The sequence below is a fragment of the Penaeus vannamei genome, chromosome 1 (assembly GCF_042767895.1).
Source record: "Penaeus vannamei isolate JL-2024 chromosome 1, ASM4276789v1, whole genome shotgun sequence".
Taxonomy (NCBI): Eukaryota; Metazoa; Arthropoda; class Malacostraca; order Decapoda; family Penaeidae; genus Penaeus; species Penaeus vannamei.
The window spans coordinates 23,007,900-23,025,399 of NC_091549.1; the positions used below are offsets into that span (position 1 = coordinate 23,007,900).

Genomic DNA, 17,500 nt, shown 5'->3' on the forward strand with positions numbered 1-17,500 from the left:
GATGGGGGAACTTACAAGTAAGGGATAAATGTATACCTCTCCATAAATGATAAAACAACAAATATGAAAGAACAAACAGACGCATTAAAATCTTTAAGTAAAATAAAACAGAATTAAATGAAAATCCTAAGTACCGGAGGAGCAAAATAAAAAGCAAAAAAAATAACGATCAACTGCAACCACCGGATTTAACTTGAGTCTGAGGCGCGGGAAGGAACCCCAAGGAACTCCACCGAGAGACACAAACACCTTGTTAACTATTTTTTATTGAGGGACAGAGGCCGCCTTTTAATGCCTGGATAAGAAAGCGTGGTGTTAAAGAAAGAAGAAAGTGAAGAGACGATTTTCCGAGATGACTCTACCGAATGGAGACAGCAATTCCGTGGCCGATGACTCTGGCGAGGACCTGGTCAGATTTTTTCGAGCTTGGTTTGGGGTTTCTTTGAAAGGTTTTCTCGGCTACAGGAAAGAAGGGTGATTCAAGGAAGGGTTGAAAGGCACGGGAGAGAGGAGATGAAGACGAGGAGGAGGTTTGAGCCAAGGGATTTGAACTGCGAGCTGGTTTTCTGTGAATCTTTCGCTTGGGGAAACTTGTGCTTTGTGTTGGGGGCTGTTGTCTGCTCTGAGGCTTGGGTCGTGTTTGGGAGGACGACGGGCCGGGGGTAGAGAAGAACGGAGGTAAAATCTGTCAGGGAATAGCTAAGAACCCTAAGATTCTATAGAAACACTATAGGGAGTGTAAGCAAGTCCACAATTATTTATTAAAGAGGACACCTGCAGACTCAGGCATTTGCCAGGGCATCCATAGGATTAGGAATCCAGCAAAAGGACATTAAACCTGTACTGTAGAGATTTTTAAACATTTTAGGAACATAGCCATCCAACTATACAATTGTTATTCTTTGATTCAATTATTCACATTGTAAAATATGTGTGAATCCCATTATTTTCCATCGGAAGTGATGTAAATGAAAGGGTAATTATTCTTAGTACCTTCACATGACTGATCATGATGATATTGGTATCAATGGAATCCTCGCAATTTCCTCTGTTCTTATATGTAGGGCATTTGATGCAGATTCCCCCAAAAGAACCATATTCTTGGCTCTGATAGCAGGGGAGAGCATGAAAGGTATCAGGGAAATTATGTGATATATACAGAATCAGTTGGTATATTGCCAAATGCAAGGGACTGTTCCCCCTGCAGCCTCCGCTATGAAAGACATAGAAATCACAGCAGGGTAGAGTGTACGACTGACATACAGGAGCGTCCATTGCCGGGTCTGTCCTACACTCTACCTTGGTTGATTCTTTGTTCAGGGCAGGTCTCAATCTCAATAATAATGTGCAGGGCGCTAATGAGCACATAACATGCATATTGTTGGGGGCAGCAACCAAGCATGGGGAGGTTGCAATTTCAGGGAAAAAATGAATAATGTACACAGAATCAGTCACTATATAGTCTAATGCAAGGGACTGTGCCTCCTGCGAAACTTCCAATGGGGGTTGTAGCCCCCCAACCCCTACTCAAGAAAACAAAGAATCCACCGTATATTCAGGGCAGAGGAGAGTGTCAGACAGACTTGGCAATGATGCTCTTGCATGGTAGTCATTCCCTCTCTCTTGCCGTGAATATATGGAGGATTCTTTATATTTCTGGGTGGGGGTTGGGGGGGTAAAGCCCCCTCCAATAGACAAGATAATTATTGATTTTGTGTAGATTATTCATATTTTATCCTGCAGTTTCCCTGATAGCTTTCATACCCTCCCCTGCTATGTGCAAGATTAATTATCAAGGAAAATATTGGTACCTGTTGCCTAGGGAACCTAAAATATGGGCTTATGAACTAAAAACCTTCCTAACCCAAGGATTCCTACCCAATCGCCTTGGATTTACTCTCCACATGGCATTCCGACACTACCATTTATCTTCATTTCTGACTTTATTATTTGTCTCTTCAGATTATTTTATGTATTAGTACAGTATTTTAACAAAAAGTATACTGAAAGATGGAATAATGCACTGCTGCATTGATATGGATAAATAACAACCCTCCCTGGCCATAACTCAAACCAGGAGTCCTATTGGTAAATCTTTACAGTATGGGCACACTCACCAACTCCACAGCAAATGATTTATTCAACAATCTAAATTACAATGACTGGGCATAACTGCTGGTTACCCCCCAGCATACCTTGTCTTCACCTTGGTGTATGTACAGCAAGATTGAGCTGAAACTCAGGTACAACATGTGTACTTGGGCTGTGAGCAGCACATTCTGCAATTTTTTCATTTATTTGTGGTATTACCTTTTGTATGCGCAAATTCTTACCCCTAACTGCAACTTTTTGTTTTTTACAAAAGTATCTTGTTTTAAATGCCCTTGCTTAGTGTGTTCATACTGAAAAGATTTACCATTTTATTTTCTATCACTCTATCCATAACAGGTAAAGTTTACCTTGTGCCATATGGCTGTGTGAATCTGAAACTCTATCAAATATCATCTTTTCTCTTTTGTCCGTCTCTTTTTCCCTTCCACTACCTATTCCTTTCTTGGTGTATTGTCTGGCTTCCCCCATAGACCCAGAGGGGTTCTTTAAGTCCTCAGTATTGGTGCTGTACTTTAGATCTAGGCACAAGAGACCTTATTGCCATAATTATTCAGTCTATAAAAAATTCTTACTTATCACTTTTGACAGTACTGGGTAGTGCCCAAAAATTAAATAAACAACTATGTAACCTTCAATAGGATGACACTTCAAGTGTAGGGAGTGGTTCCAATGCTGACAACTCTCGAAGTGGAACCCCTACACAGCGTAGGAAAGGACGGAACAAGAGAGGTCGCAAAAAGGTTCCACAACCCTTAAAGATGGGCTACAAATTTACGTAAGTAATCTGCAGTGGTTTGCATATTTGGAAAGGCAAATTCAGAGGAGGAATTTTACTTGGTGTGTTTTGAAGGGTATTTGCAAAATCAAGACAATGCCATAAACATGCATTTTGTAGTTTACCATTATTGGTTTTTCCTTCAATATTTGAAAATATGAAAGCAAATGTTTTATGTTCATATGGATATGGGTAATATGATGTAATATAATTTTTGTTTTTCTTTCTAACAGATGTTACATGAAGGAAGATCATGCTCAGCCCATATTTGGTGTGCAGTTCAACCAACACTTGCGAGACGGGCAGCCACTAGTCTTTGCCACGGCGGGCAACAATCGCATCTCTATTTACCAGTGCATGGAGGATGGATCAACTAAGCTCCTACAGTGCTACAGTGATCCGGATGTGAGTGCATGATCCCCTTGTGGTAGATGAGCAGCATATTTCCAGGATATGGTATTCAGTGGGATGTGTAAGTGTTTGGACTTGTTAAAGAGAAGAATCTTTGTGGTAGATGAATTAGAAAAAGCAGAAAGAAAGATATTTTTGTTGTATTACTCTCAGCAATTCTCTTGATATCTGTATTTTTAGTAATTCATCTGATTCTTTTTTTATGGTTTGGTTTGATTTCATTTGTACTGATTTTGGATATTCCAGACAGAAGAGAATTTTTACACTGTAGCATGGAGTTTTGACACAGAAACTGGCCGACCCATCTTGGCAGCTGCTGGGTCACGTGGTGTCATACGCATCTTCTCCCTGGCAACTATGCAGTGTGTCAAGCATTTTGTTGGTAGGTATAGTTGATCTTGTTATATATCATCATATATTTAAGTAGTCAGTGAGGTCTAGGAAGTATTTATACTGTAGAAATGTTCAGTGATTTTCATAAATTGTTTTTCAACCCTATTTTCATTGACAGAAAAAATGAACAAAGAAAAGAAAGAAAGGATTTCAAATTAAATAGGAAAAATTATAATTTTATTTATTCATCATCATTTTTCTTTTTATTATTTAGAATACTGTAGATGGATGTATGGATATAGGTACAGATGTGTGTATACGTGTTTATCTATCTCTGTTTACTCTTCTGAATAGGTCATGGAAATGCTATCAATGAACTCAAGTTCCATCCTCGGGACCCAAACCTCCTCCTGTCTGTAAGCAAGGACCATGCACTGAGGATGTGGAACATACGTACGGATATTCTTGTTGCCCTCTTTGGAGGTGTGGAAGCGCACAGGGATGAAGTGCTGAGTGCAGTAAGTATTGGTTTTATGCCTGATTTAGACTCCAAGCTTATAGATAGATTTTTTCTCTGCTGTTTGTTTCAGCATTCACATATTTAGCATTGTATATTGATAGATGCTATATATGTGTTATATGAAATAGTTCCGTATTCTTTAGACCAAAGGATATTTCCCATGGTATTATAGTATTTATCACACTTTCGTATACCATTATCTCATAAAACCCACATAGACATGATTTTTTGTTGTATGAATAACATCCGAGAAAAGGCCTTTCAGATCATGACACAAATTGAAAGTACTGAATATTCATGTTGGAATATCCTGAATAGTTTTAAGGTTCTAGATATCTGTTTTCTGCATCAAAAACTTTCTAGTTATGATACATTTTTTACTAGAGAGATTTGAAATTTTAGGCATAGAAAAAATAACATTTAAAATATTTCCTTACATAAGACTGAATAATAGAACAAGCAATCAACATCTAGTGTTCAACTTAGATATTTATTTGTTTATTTTTTCTATATATGATTATATACATATAAATACATATATATTTTTTTTTTCTTTTTTCTTTTTTTCTTTCTTACTTTATTTATTTTTTTCTTTCTTTCCTTCTTTTCTCCCCCCCCCCCCCCATTTCTTTTTTGTATTATTTTTTTCTTTTGTACAACACCACAGTGAAATTTTGGGGTTAATTAAAGAAGTTTGAAAAGAGCATTTTGCTCCTCTAAAGGAACTCAGGTTTCATAATGAATTGAGAACATGTTGAAGGCACAATATCCATATGGGAGGAGCCAATATTTGTGAAGGTAAATATAGTCTCCCTCGACCAGCAAATCTAAACTAACACTCCGGACGAAGGTTAGAAATCTTCCAAGAAACTTTTGGCAAAAACAGCATCTACCTTACTGAGGCAACTAAAAAATGAGAAACTGGCTTGCAAATGTGAACACAGAACAGGTTTGACTACACAATAACCATATATGCCATCCAACATTTTGCCTCTTCATAGCAAGAATAGATGTCGTCCAGCACTAATGGCTTCATTTGTGTTAAATCAGTAATGTTTGATAATATCAGTTTATACTTTTTTATCATCTCCCTCCATAATAGTTCCCCCTCAATTCCTTGCTCATTATTGTCATGAGGGGGCTTAGAAGATGGTGACTGAGGCCCAAAGCAGGGGATCACTCCTACTTTGGACCTCAGCCCTGATCTCAACTAAGTTCGCTTTTTCTTTTCTTACCTGCCCTTCCACTGCCTTCTCTTCTTCGTTCCCTTCTATCTACTTCCTAAGGTGTGAGAGCCATGCTGAAAGGATGAAAGGCTGGCTTTGTGTCAGCCATTGAATGGCCTCCAGAAGCCATGGACACATTATTCCCTTGGTTATCTCTTACGGAGACTCTTGAGGGATAGACCATTTCCTTTCCCAACTTATTTCATGCTCACCATGGCTAAAATTAATTTTAAAATTTTTTACCTGTATTAGGGGCATTAAGGCTTGCTCCTTCATCAACTGCTTATCTAAATTTGTTTTCATTGGTTTCCCAACATTTGCCTTTCCTTTGACCACAACTCTGACCACTGATACTAATACTCCCTTGATATTTATTGACAACTCTGTCCATTCCAAACCATCCACCCAGTTCATTATTGAATATTCATAATTCATCCCTTCCTCTCTCAATATTAACCCACTTACGACAGGTGTCCCACATATGAGACACCCAGAAAAAAAAGGGTGACGCTGTATTGGGGCTCGCTCTCCAACTCAGCTGCGGGCTGCGGCCGGCACAAGGGCAGAGTCCGGGCCAGCCCCACGCGCTGATTTTGTAGCAGCCTGGAAACAATTATTTTCGCCTTCAAGATATACCGGCAGTAATGGGTTAACATTTAATCTCCTATTGTCTAGGCATCTTATTAATATTCTTCATCCTTACTGTCCTCCTACCTGCATTACTACCTCACTTCACACCACCCTATCATCCTCCCGCCATTGTCTTTCTACTGCTTCCACCTCTACAAATCTTTTGAGTGCTCAAAAGTGGGATTGATTTTTTGTGATTCCCCCCTACAGCCCTTGACTCTGACAATACCCTTCTCTTACAAAAATGTCTCCAAAAACAAGTAGGCAAGGTTTCCTTTTGCAGTCATTCCAGCTATTCATACCTTGTCACAGCTACATCCAAGTCCCAAGATTGTGCACTATCTACCCTAAATGCCCAGCCTCACGTTTCTCATAATACTTGTACTAGAACTGTTTCCATATCCCTGACTGATAGTCATGTCTACGAAAAGGACTAGTCACAGTGAAAATGACCTGCTTACCTACCTTAATGACTTTGATGCAGTGGTAGTAGAGTGCTACACTATTCTTCCTAGAGGTCATGGTAAATCATGCACCAATATTGCTAAGATTAGCTTCGGTATATATGACCTCCCCTCTGAAGTTTATATTAGTTGTGTTGTCCATCCATGTACCTGACTTGATCATGACTGTTTAAATTGCTCTGCTCAGTTACGTGTGTGTATAAATTGTAGTGGCTCCCATAATGTATTTTATAGGAGCTGTCCTTCCTACAAGTTCAAATCTGAGGTAGCATTTCTCAGATTCAGACTAGGCCTCACTCTACGTAAGGCCAGACAGGACCCACGACGACAAAGTTTTTCTACCTATTCCAAAACTACCCTTTGCTCTGCTCCCCTCCCATCTTCCCAAGATGTCTCACCTTCTCGCCCAGTATCTCTTCCTTCTACCCCTGTTCCCCCTCCTCCCCATTCAAATTCCATGGGAACTACATAGTTTCAATACTTCATAGCAGAATGCATTTGTGGTTTTATACCACATGTACTACACAATATATGCAGGTCTTCAATTGCGGGGCATTTTTTTTGGAATGCCCCCCAATTTTTTCCCCTCTGAAAATACTCCATCCAAGAGGATGCTGAAGTATGCAATGAAATGTAATCTGAATAAACTAATTTGTAAATATAAAAAATATATATATGATAATAATAATGATAATAATAATCCACTTCAATTTGTTTGTGGTTTTACAAGCTTTATATGATACAATAGCAAAAACAAAATCAAATCAATAAAAAAAAAAAAAAATGAAAGATTTGATAGTTTATGATAGTTTATTATCTTGTAATAGTCATAGAAACTTGTATCAGATGCAGTTTGTTGCACAAAGAGATGACATGTTTCTATTTGCAAACATGTGCATTAATGTAGATGTACATGTGTGTGTATTATTTATATGCACTTTGCATGCACACACACACCAGATCTTGTACTTACAGGCAGTCTACATATTATATATGTAATTTTTTTTGCAAATGTTTTATGAAAAATTATCATTCTGTGTTTAGAGTTGGTTTTGTTAACATTGAAAAAAGTTTTTTTCAATGTAAATTTGATGTAGTCTGTAACATTATCATTCATACTATGTCAGGAAATTCATGTTACTGTATTTTAAATGTTCTAAAAATTTAAGGATATAAATATATGTAATTAAAGATATTTAGTGACTTGTATACATGTGCGTGTAGATTAAATACAAATTCACAGATTCAGACATTTTTCCATGTAATGTATGCAAGCATTTTTGCTAGTAATTTGTTAAACTAACAGTCCGTAGGTGCCACACAAAACATATGGTACTCACTTAGTTTACTTTGTAGACAGTAATTGTATATGTTAGCAAACAATATATATTTTCTATATCTATTGAACAGCTGACTGGTCTGTTTCTCCTATTGTACTAAGATTTATGTACAGTTCTCTGTTGAAAGTTGTTAGGAGGAAGATTACTAAATAGGTAATATTTCTTTCAGGATATAGATGTGGAAGGAACTTGCATAGTATCCTGTGGAATGGATCACTCGCTGAAGATTTGGAAATTAACCTCGGACATAATGCTCAAGACCATCAATCACTCGTACACTTTCAACCCAAGCAGAGCAGTGCAACCCTTTCCAACACTCCAGCAAAATTTTCCCGACTTCTCCACGAGGGACATCCATAGAAACTATGTGGATTGTGTGCGTTGGTTAGGAAAATTTATCCTCTCTAAGGTAAGGAAAATCACAATTTGTATGTAGTTTGCTAGTAAGGCTTTGGTTTTCCTTCCAGTGCATCTTTAAATTCTACTCTACTCTATCCTCTCTACAATACCCACCTGTTACTGTAATACTATTTCTTATATGTTTTTTTCTTTCTTTTTTAGAGCTGTGAAAATACAATAGTGTGTTGGAAGCCAGGCTTACTGAACCAGACTGAATTGAAGCACAATGATACCAATGTCACAATTATTCAGAAATTTGATTACAAGGAATGTGAGATCTGGTTTATGAGGTTTGCTTTGGACTTTTGGCAAAAGGTTAGTCATCCAGAATTGCTTTTTCTATGTTGAGTAATGTAAGAAATCAGCATTGTGATATTTGACTTCCATTAGTAATGTAAGAAATCAGCATTGTGATATTTGACTTCCATTATGATTTGCTGTTATATTTAGCCCAGTAAGATTGTTTTTGTACTTTTTTTTTTTTTTTATATAAGGGAACTCTTGTAAAGGGTAGTGTGTTTATTAGTTATAATAAAAAATATATTATAACTAATAACAATACTGTTTCAAGATATCTCCCTTTACAAGTACTTTTAGATAAATTAGTATATGGTGGTAAATGCGCACACAAAAATGTAATTGTGTAGCCCCAGTACTGTATTTATTTACTTGTACATCTTTCAGGTATTGGCCGTTGGTAATCAGCTTGGCCGGACATATGTGTGGGACCTTGACATCTCTGATCCTTCACAAGCCAGATGTTCCACTCTGACACATCCAAAGTGTGTAGCACCCATTAGACAAACAGCATTATCTCGCAATGGTAACATCCTCATAACTGTATGTGATGATGCTACAATATGGCGTTGGGATAGAGTAATGCAACAGTAGGCATTGATCCCTCCCCTCCCCCCTTTTTTTTGTGTAAATGTGTAAGTCCTTAGATCCAAGATTGAGCTGTGAAACCACTGCCATTATGTTTATGATACTGATCAATAAAGATACTGCCATGTAGAGAGTTTATGTACAACCTGTTTTTCCTTGCTTTCTCATGTAAAAAGGTTTTAAATTCAAGATCACTTGTACCCATCTTTTCTGTTGTGGTCCCAAGGCTTTATATTGCCTTTTATCTTTCATCTTTCATATGTGAAATACATATACCTTTAGAATTTGGCTTTTATATAATAGGCCTGTTTGTGAAGCCGAAAGTTTAATTTCTGAATGGTTTAGTTTTTATTTTATATATATCACATTGCATTTCATGCCTAGAATCTTCCCATTTCTCCCCAGAATGGTAAATGTCAAATGAAAGAAAAGGCTGTAGATAATCAACTTCAGTTCCTGTTTTTGTCTGTCAGTTTTCCTTATATACTTTTAATTTGTCTAAAAGCTTATACACACAAGTGGGCATGATCAATTGCTTTTAAAGAAATGACACATTTTATCCGAAGTGGCCTACATAGATGTGTTAATTGTTGGCATTTGGAGATGGTTACAAAAAAAAAAAAAAAAAAAATCAAAGGTCACATAGCACTAAGAAAGGTGTAAAAAGGGTGAAGAGCAGTGTTAGTTGATTAAATGTGCAACATTAGGAAATACATGATTTTATTAAAGTTGTGGGATTCTGCAAGGATGTCCATTGGGAAAGGAGGGGAAGGGCCTTAGTGATTAAATTGGAGAGCAGTTTTTAGAAAGAAGAGGTTAATGGTTAAAACAAAGATGTGCAAATTGAGTAATCATACAGACTAACTTAGATGTCCAAGGTTCTAGAGTAATATAGAATAATATAGTAGTGTAATGGGTAAAGAGGGAGGAAATGGGGGAAGGCAGGGATTAGTAAAAAGGGGAAGGGTGTCAAACGCAATTATATCAAATGGAAAGTATCTAAGAAATGAGGAACAGTGCAAAAGAGCCATTATACAGAAAACAATAGGTAATATGGGTAGAAATTGGTATCAGAAGTAAGATCCCGGGAAGGTTACAAAATGAAATGGACAGCTAACAGGACGACTGTCAGAAAGGGAAGGGTATTGTGCTAAAAGGAGACATATCCAAGAGGGTGTGTGTACAGGCACGGTTCAACTGGCCTGTCTACATCTAGGACACCATTTACTAGTTTTTGTGGCACTTAAAGACCATAGAGATGATTTGGAGTATGTAAGACGTCTATTATCTTAATACACATTGGAAAATGCCCAAAAAGCAAAAAAAAAATGCAGAAAAAGAGAACACTGCAAAGGGTATGCAAAGAGACTAGGTTGACAACCCACACACCACTCAAGTAAAATGCCTGGATTTTGTGTCAGACACAAATAAATTCCATGAAAAGGTGATATTTCATACTGTCTGCTACATATATTAATTCTCCAAGCAAAAACTACATGCTTATAGATCTATTGCCAATTTATTATGAGCAAAGCCATATTTTTGAAGTTCTGCATAAACAAAGAAATGGCCCAAAAAAAAAACAGCCATAGCTGACTGGGAAATTAAAATTTGATACTCTCTTTTCCCTTGAACAGGAATAATGAAACTACAAATCAAAATCTATTTACATTCACTGTACTTCCTTTATTTATACATTAAATTTCAAGTAATATAGAACATCTCCACTGTGGTAATAATTCTGAAAAAAGAATGCAATTGGATGTTTCACATGAACGCTGAAAGTAGTTTACTATTTTAGTGCTCGGCTCCTTCCTTGGCGACATAGCCAGGCTGGTCCTCAGGGTGATGGGGCCACATGGTGGGTTTCTCCATGGAAATGGCCTAAAATGAGAGAAAAAGATAATCAACCTCTGTTCTTGTGTATTAAAATTTATATAATGCAAATTGGAATAATTCATATATGAAATGAACTGGATATAGCAACCATCCTGCAGCAAAACAAGACTGCCTTACCTGCTCTGGGAATGCTTCTGCCCATTCCTCCATGGTCATCTGGTCATATGGGATCATGGCCTCCCAATGGCCAAGTTCCTCAGTCAACTTTGCAATACGGGCTTCACTGCCCTTGATGAAGGCTTGTACTTCAGCAGCCTGCAAAAGTATTTTCCAGTGAAATTTTGGTCCCCAGAAAAAACTAAGAACTACCAATTAGAGAACTACAACTATTGTCATGAAACATTAAAGATGATCAATTTGCTTAGTAAAGAGAAGTGTTTATATTTACTAAATTGTATAAAAGAAATCTGGATTGTCATTAGTGTTACAACAGCACTGGAATTTCAGAGAAGTCCATGCTGTGAGAGAGAAAAAAAAAAAAAGAAAATGCACATTTTTAAACTTGATCTGGTGATAATATATATGGTTTCTTGAGTCTTAGCAAAGTTGTTGAAGGGCAACCGATTTTCCTATCATATTATTACATCAAACTCTAAACTGCTGAAAATATTGCTTCATCTATCACGAAGCGTGGTTGTTATATAATTGCCAACTAACTTCAAGAATCTATCTGCCTTATCTCATTTCATATATTTTTGACTTTCACACCTAATGAATGGGTATGCTTATGCTTGATCAAGCCTTTGTACTTCAGACACCTGGTGAGGGGGGGTGGGGGAGCAATCTGGTAGTATGTAGCTTGTATTATAACTAGAACACTGATGGTTAATTGTTTCATTATCACAATCACAAAATCAATATATAACAAAATAAAATTACAATTCCTATATTGCTCTAACTGTTGCAAAAAAATCAACTTCTCGCAATACTTGGTATGCCCATATTCTTAAATTTACCCATAATCTTCCCAAAGTATTGAGCAACTTATTTGCAATTAGTGGTTTAATGATTTTACTAGACTAATAAAGAAAGTTGCAACCTGGGAAAAACAAAAAAAAAACAAAAAAAAAGTTAAAAAATTACTTACAGCCGCTGACTCGACATCCGCAATCTGCTGGGAGACAGTATCTGCAGGGTATGGGACCTTCAGGGCCTCATACTCTTTCTGGAAGGTATCTACCATGCCAGCAACAGGGATGCGGGCCTTGTATTCTGCGAAGTTGATGGCTGGTACTGATTCAGGGAGAGTGATCACTCTGAAAATCAGAAAGAAAAATGTACAAGTCAATCTAACTAGTAGTGTTTACCGTAATTATGATGACCTTTCAGCTCAATGCCAACATGGGATCCATGTAACAAATTGGACCATAATCAGGCTGCAGTCAACCATTCGAGAGAAAACTTTGAAGCATTGGATGCATGTTTTTCTACCACCCAATAATTTTTTTTCTGTAGCATATACAATTTTCGAATGAACTAGGATAAAACTCACTTAAAGCCTATTTTTGATGAGTTTTTAGCTCCTCATATCATTGCAATGATGGCCTAACAACTATTTACCATATAACTTTGAGTAGGCTCAACACATGTGGTATGCATATACATATGCCTGGAATAGAGTCCAGTCCTGCCCTGGCATAAGCATACATGCCACCTGTCAGGCTGGGGTGAACTGACTGAATAAGTTAACAACTTGTTTTTGTAACTGCACAGAGTTATAGACTATCTTAGAAGATATTGAGTCTGTGCAAAGAAAACTGCATCAACATTTGATATCAAATGACAAATATATACCTTGAAAACTTCTAAACATCAAAAATGGTAATAAAATTATAAAATGGGGGGGAAAGTTGCCACTCAAGTAAGGCTAATGCCTGGATTTTAGGCCACGTGTAAGCCTCGAGACACCCAGATCCAATGGGTTAATATCAAAAGGTCTGCCAACCTATCCTTCACTCTAGAAGTTTACAGTAAACAACAATAGATAAATATCTTTCAAATGTCAGTGTCTACAGACCAATAACTCTACTAGTGTTGGTGAGAAGGTGGGGAAGAGAGAAGGAAGTCTGACTAATCCCTTACTTAATAAAAAATAAATAAAAAGGGAGCTATAAAAATTCAATCTTGCCAAAACAAGTGGTAGAGAGTTGTTGGTCTTCGCCAAAGTGCCATGTGGTGCAGAGGCCACACTGATTAGCATAAAGCTATTATTATAAAAGATGGTGATTCCTAAATATTTACTGTTTTTTTTATTTCTGAACTGTGTACCTAAATGATGTTCTTTTTGTTGAATTTTACAAAACTTCTGAACGAAATAGACCTAATGACGCAATTAATGGAATCCTATGGTGTACTAAAGTCATAAAAACCATAAAGAGGAGTACATTTGTATAAAAAATAAATAAAAAATAATAAAATAAAAATAAAGGTAGGGAGGACTACATGGAGATTGGCAAGGGACCTTGTCTAAATCCAGCCTTGTGGTCAGTGTAAAAGGAATGGTGATTGAGTGATGGGAGACTTACATTCACATTATGTAAAAAAAAAAAAAAAAAAAAAAAAAAAAATCTGAGAAATGAAATTCCTGATAACTAAATGCCAAAGTAAGCTTTGTTGATACCCGACTATTGAAAAAGAATTTGCTCAGATTTTTTTTTTCTTTTATTAATATTCAATGTAACAATACATGTAACCAGTCGGAAAAAATAACTAATAGGCAAAGTCTCGGACAGCAGTAGTCCAATTACAAAGACAACTTTGATTAGCAATATGAGCTTGGTAATTACTGAATCTTGGATAGTGTAAAGAAATGTCATGGATTCTAACTGGGCCAACGAACTTCCCACTGGCCATTGTGTACATGTCTTCTGAAATATTATTTACGTGTTGCACAACTTGCTTAACCCAGTGCCAACGGGTAAAAATTTTGGCAAGTGGACATAAGAATGGGATTGTTGGCGCGCATTGGCAGTTTCCCCTGTTTGCGCCCGGCTCGATCGGTAGTTTGCAAGCAACATTTAGCACCTAAAAGCTTTTATTTTGCTATAATTTATAAAAATATTAAAATTTTTAAGGTTTACCTTCATTATAGGTGTCATTGCCTAAAATCTTTACCATATAAATGAAGCCGCTCCTATTGGAGAAAAACAAACTCCGTCCGACAAGCCAGTGGCGCCGGAATGGGCATGATACGATGCCATTTGTGTTTTGGTCCACGACAGTCATGGCATGTATGTACAAGCCACCCATCAGCTACAGGTTAACTTATGTAGGAAGTCTATGTCAGTTCTGGATTTGCACTGCAGCTACACTAGTTAACATTTGTATCTTTAGAGCCACTATTTTGATAAGGCATTTTAATATGATGAGGTAAATATTACAGTAAATTATACTTTGAAGGCTATATCTAAATGTAATATAGTCCCCTTTGTTATCAATGTATCATGGGTTTCAGCTGTAAAAGGCAGTAAGCATTATTTGTATTTTTTAAAATAGAACATAGTAGAAAAAATGTAGGGGATGGCTGAATTAATATTTGACAAACTTTGGTGCCCCCATTCCCACAGTCATTTTCAATTTGAAAATATTGATGGAATCATACACCACAGCTGATGCAATGACGAGCTGCTAAACTTAAAATTAAATATATGGAAAATGTATTATTACTGTCCTGATATAAGAAAGATTTGCTGCAGTTTGCAGTTTATTGTAATACAGCAACCTATAAACATCAAAGCCATAACAATGCAAATGTTTGTTTATTCAAACTCCATTTCACAAAATTTATATAAATATTCATAATCACAACAATAGTGGTACTGATGGCTTCCTCTCATCCTCTACTACCTAAATATAGAAACAGAGAACCCCCCCCCCCAATACTCGTAATATTGGCCCTAATAGAAGGGGAAGGCACGAATGTTACCAGTGAAATTTTGGGGTAGAAATAAATAACATGCAGAGAATTATATGTAGTCAAATGCAGGGGTCCCTGCAATCCCTCTAATGAGAAGCTGCTCCCCCCATACCCTGCATAACAAAGAATCCATCACATATACAGCAGGATAGAGCATAGGACACACATGTCAGATATATACTCTATATTGACGTGACTATGTGGAGGAGGATTTGTCTTCTGTGGCGGGTGTTGGAGAGGCAGTAATAGATTATTCCATATACATCAATATCATTGAATTGGATTTGGTGTATTCTAAACAATTGTCAAATTTTATTCATTAATCTAAGTTGCCCTGACTGAGAGGTGCTTTCTGGGATCTTTTTCTTTTATTTGTGGTGCTACCATTTACATCTGTATATCAATTTCAGTAAATTTACAGCAGATAACAATCAAGGTTACAGTAAAAGAAAAAGAAAAAGAAAAAGAAAAAAAAAAAGTGTAGTGAATGATAACTAACACTTTTCATCTATGGCAAATTGAAAATAAAGGAGATACATGGCAGAGGAGCGAGAAGATTGACCCATCTTTTTCTAAGTTCTTCACTATTATTACACATCGCGGGAAAATCTTTACAGTATCCACTCACTAAGTTAGGGTAAATTGAAAATTATATTCTTGTAGTAAAGGACAAAATGTAATAGTGCTTGGTACAAGAAATAACACTTCGCTCACAGCCTAAGTCCACTCGGTGTTCTAGCGGCTAAGTAGAAAGAAGCAAACGAAAGTTTGACGCTTTTAGATATAAAGGTATTTGGTTTATTATTTTACAGTGTGAATGCCACTATCTTGCCATACATAACAAGGTGAAGAGCATGCATCACGGGGGGTCTTGGTTCAACCCTCCCCTAGGGCAACGCCTAGTCACGGCATCTTAATTTACTATATTAGGCTGGTTTACTGGTCAATACGTTTTTAGGGGGGTTTGGAACATGTGAATTCCCATAGTTTTGTCGAAAGGTGGGTTGGGTTCCCCTAGTTTTTCAAATTCTGGCGTGTTAGTCCGTTGAATTTCAATTAATTGGTCAACTTTAACCCACTAATGCCGGTATATTTTGAAACCAAAAATAATGGTTTCCGCAAGCTCCAATCCAACAGCACAGTGGCGGGACCCAGCAATATTTATTTTTCCAGGTGTCTCATATATGGGACGCCCATCATAAATGGGTTAATCATTTTTTTTTTGCTAGTTTTACACATTTTTAAAAATTGTTTCTCTTCTTATTCAAGCCTGTTTTATCCAATAATTTCCCTGATATACTTCTTGCCCTCCCCTGCTAACAGGACTCACAAATCGAGAGTAATGGTACTCTATCTCCTGAACGATTCATTCACAGAAGCAGCAACACCGAGAATCGACAATCATTCGATCAGGGAAATTATGGGGTAAAACAGACTTAAATAAGAATAATAAAGATCAAAAATGTATAAAACTAGCACAAAAAAAAAATCAGCCATTGAAATACTAAGGATGCAACCGCAATCTTTGAATTTCTACAGGCCGACACGCCAGAAATAAAAAACTACGGGAACCTAACCTACCTTTTGGCAAAACTCTATGAGAATTCACATGTTCCAAACCCCCCCTAAAAACATATTGACCAATAAACCAACCTAATATGTCAATATAAATTGCCATGACTAGGTGTGCCCAAGGGGAGGGTCGATGGGGGGGGATGGGCTCATCCTCCAGGACACATTCTCTTCACCTCAGTATATACGGCAATAAAGAGCTGCATTCACACGGTAAAATAATAAACCAAATACCTTTACACCCAGAAATATCACTTTCATTGCTTCTTTGTACTGTCGGGATTGCTTCAATTTTAATCACCTTTTTCGTCCTTTGGAGCTCTCGATGGGCCCAGATATAAAACTGGGATGGTTAATAAAGTCTAATTATCCTTTGATGCCATTGTAAAAGTCTTCAAAAGAACCCAATGTGGAATAATTTCCGATTACTAATATTTTAACTGAATATTTAATCCTATTTTTACTTACATTTCGTCTATTCCTTTTATGCTTATACACTATAAGTATTCTTCTATGTAATGTAGATATTTTATGATTGATAATTTCTTTATCATAACCTTGATTCTCTGTTAACAATTTAACAATGTTACTGCTTCTTTACATTAATTGCTTCTCATGTCGGAACAATACACAATGTTCATTACTTGAATACTTTACGGTAAGCTCTTGACAAGGATGGACCCAGCAATTTTTGTGCGCAGTGTGACATGGGGCAAGTTAAAATATTTGTTTAAATGCTTATTTCATGTTTATATTTATGTTTTAAAGACAATGGAAAAAATAGTGTAGCTTTTATCATAATGGATAAATAGTGTTTTTAAAAATTGATTATGATAGGTACAGGCACTTTTGGGAGAAATATGCCAGTCGCATGGCCTCACATTGGGGGCCCTTAAATGCCCCAAATGCAATGGCGATTGCCGATTTGCTTATATATACTCATTTAGGTGCGACAAACCCCCCAAAATAATAATAGAAGGGGGGGGATTAATTTGATATATTTTCGTTATTTTGGTTT

At 36.8% G+C, this 17,500-nt stretch overlaps 2 protein-coding genes across 3 annotated transcripts in view; one reads left to right on the forward strand and one right to left on the reverse strand.

Annotated features, from left to right (window-relative positions):
• The first annotated feature begins 190 nt into the window (after window positions 1-190).
• Window positions 191-9,222, forward strand: LOC113823898 (polycomb protein EED). Of its 2 annotated transcripts, none has more exons than XM_027376624.2 (8): window positions 191-409; window positions 2,751-2,887; window positions 3,121-3,292; window positions 3,545-3,680; window positions 3,986-4,149; window positions 7,981-8,220; window positions 8,373-8,525; window positions 8,895-9,222. In XM_027376624.2, the coding sequence occupies exons 1-8, from the start codon at window positions 353-355 to the stop codon at window positions 9,099-9,101; spliced, it is 1,266 nt and encodes a 421-aa protein (XP_027232425.1). In that variant the 5' UTR covers window positions 191-352; the 3' UTR covers window positions 9,102-9,222. The 2 variants fall into 2 exon arrangements, with proteins under 2 accessions (XP_027232425.1, XP_027232426.1); XM_027376625.2 differs by lacking the exon at window positions 191-409 and adding an exon at window positions 541-678.
• A 1,528-nt stretch (window positions 9,223-10,750) lies between these two features.
• The window catches only part of ATPsynD (ATP synthase, subunit D), a 7,807-nt gene continuing 1,057 nt past the window's right edge, over window positions 10,751-17,500 (reverse strand). The window contains exons 2-4 of the mRNA XM_027376619.2: window positions 12,082-12,250; window positions 11,112-11,249; window positions 10,751-10,979 (exon numbers count right to left, since the gene is read on the reverse strand). Of these exons, the coding sequence (XP_027232420.1) occupies window positions 10,893-10,979; window positions 11,112-11,249; window positions 12,082-12,250 (394 nt within the window). The 3' untranslated portion in view covers window positions 10,751-10,892. The remainder of the gene's footprint in view (window positions 10,980-11,111; window positions 11,250-12,081; window positions 12,251-17,500) is intronic.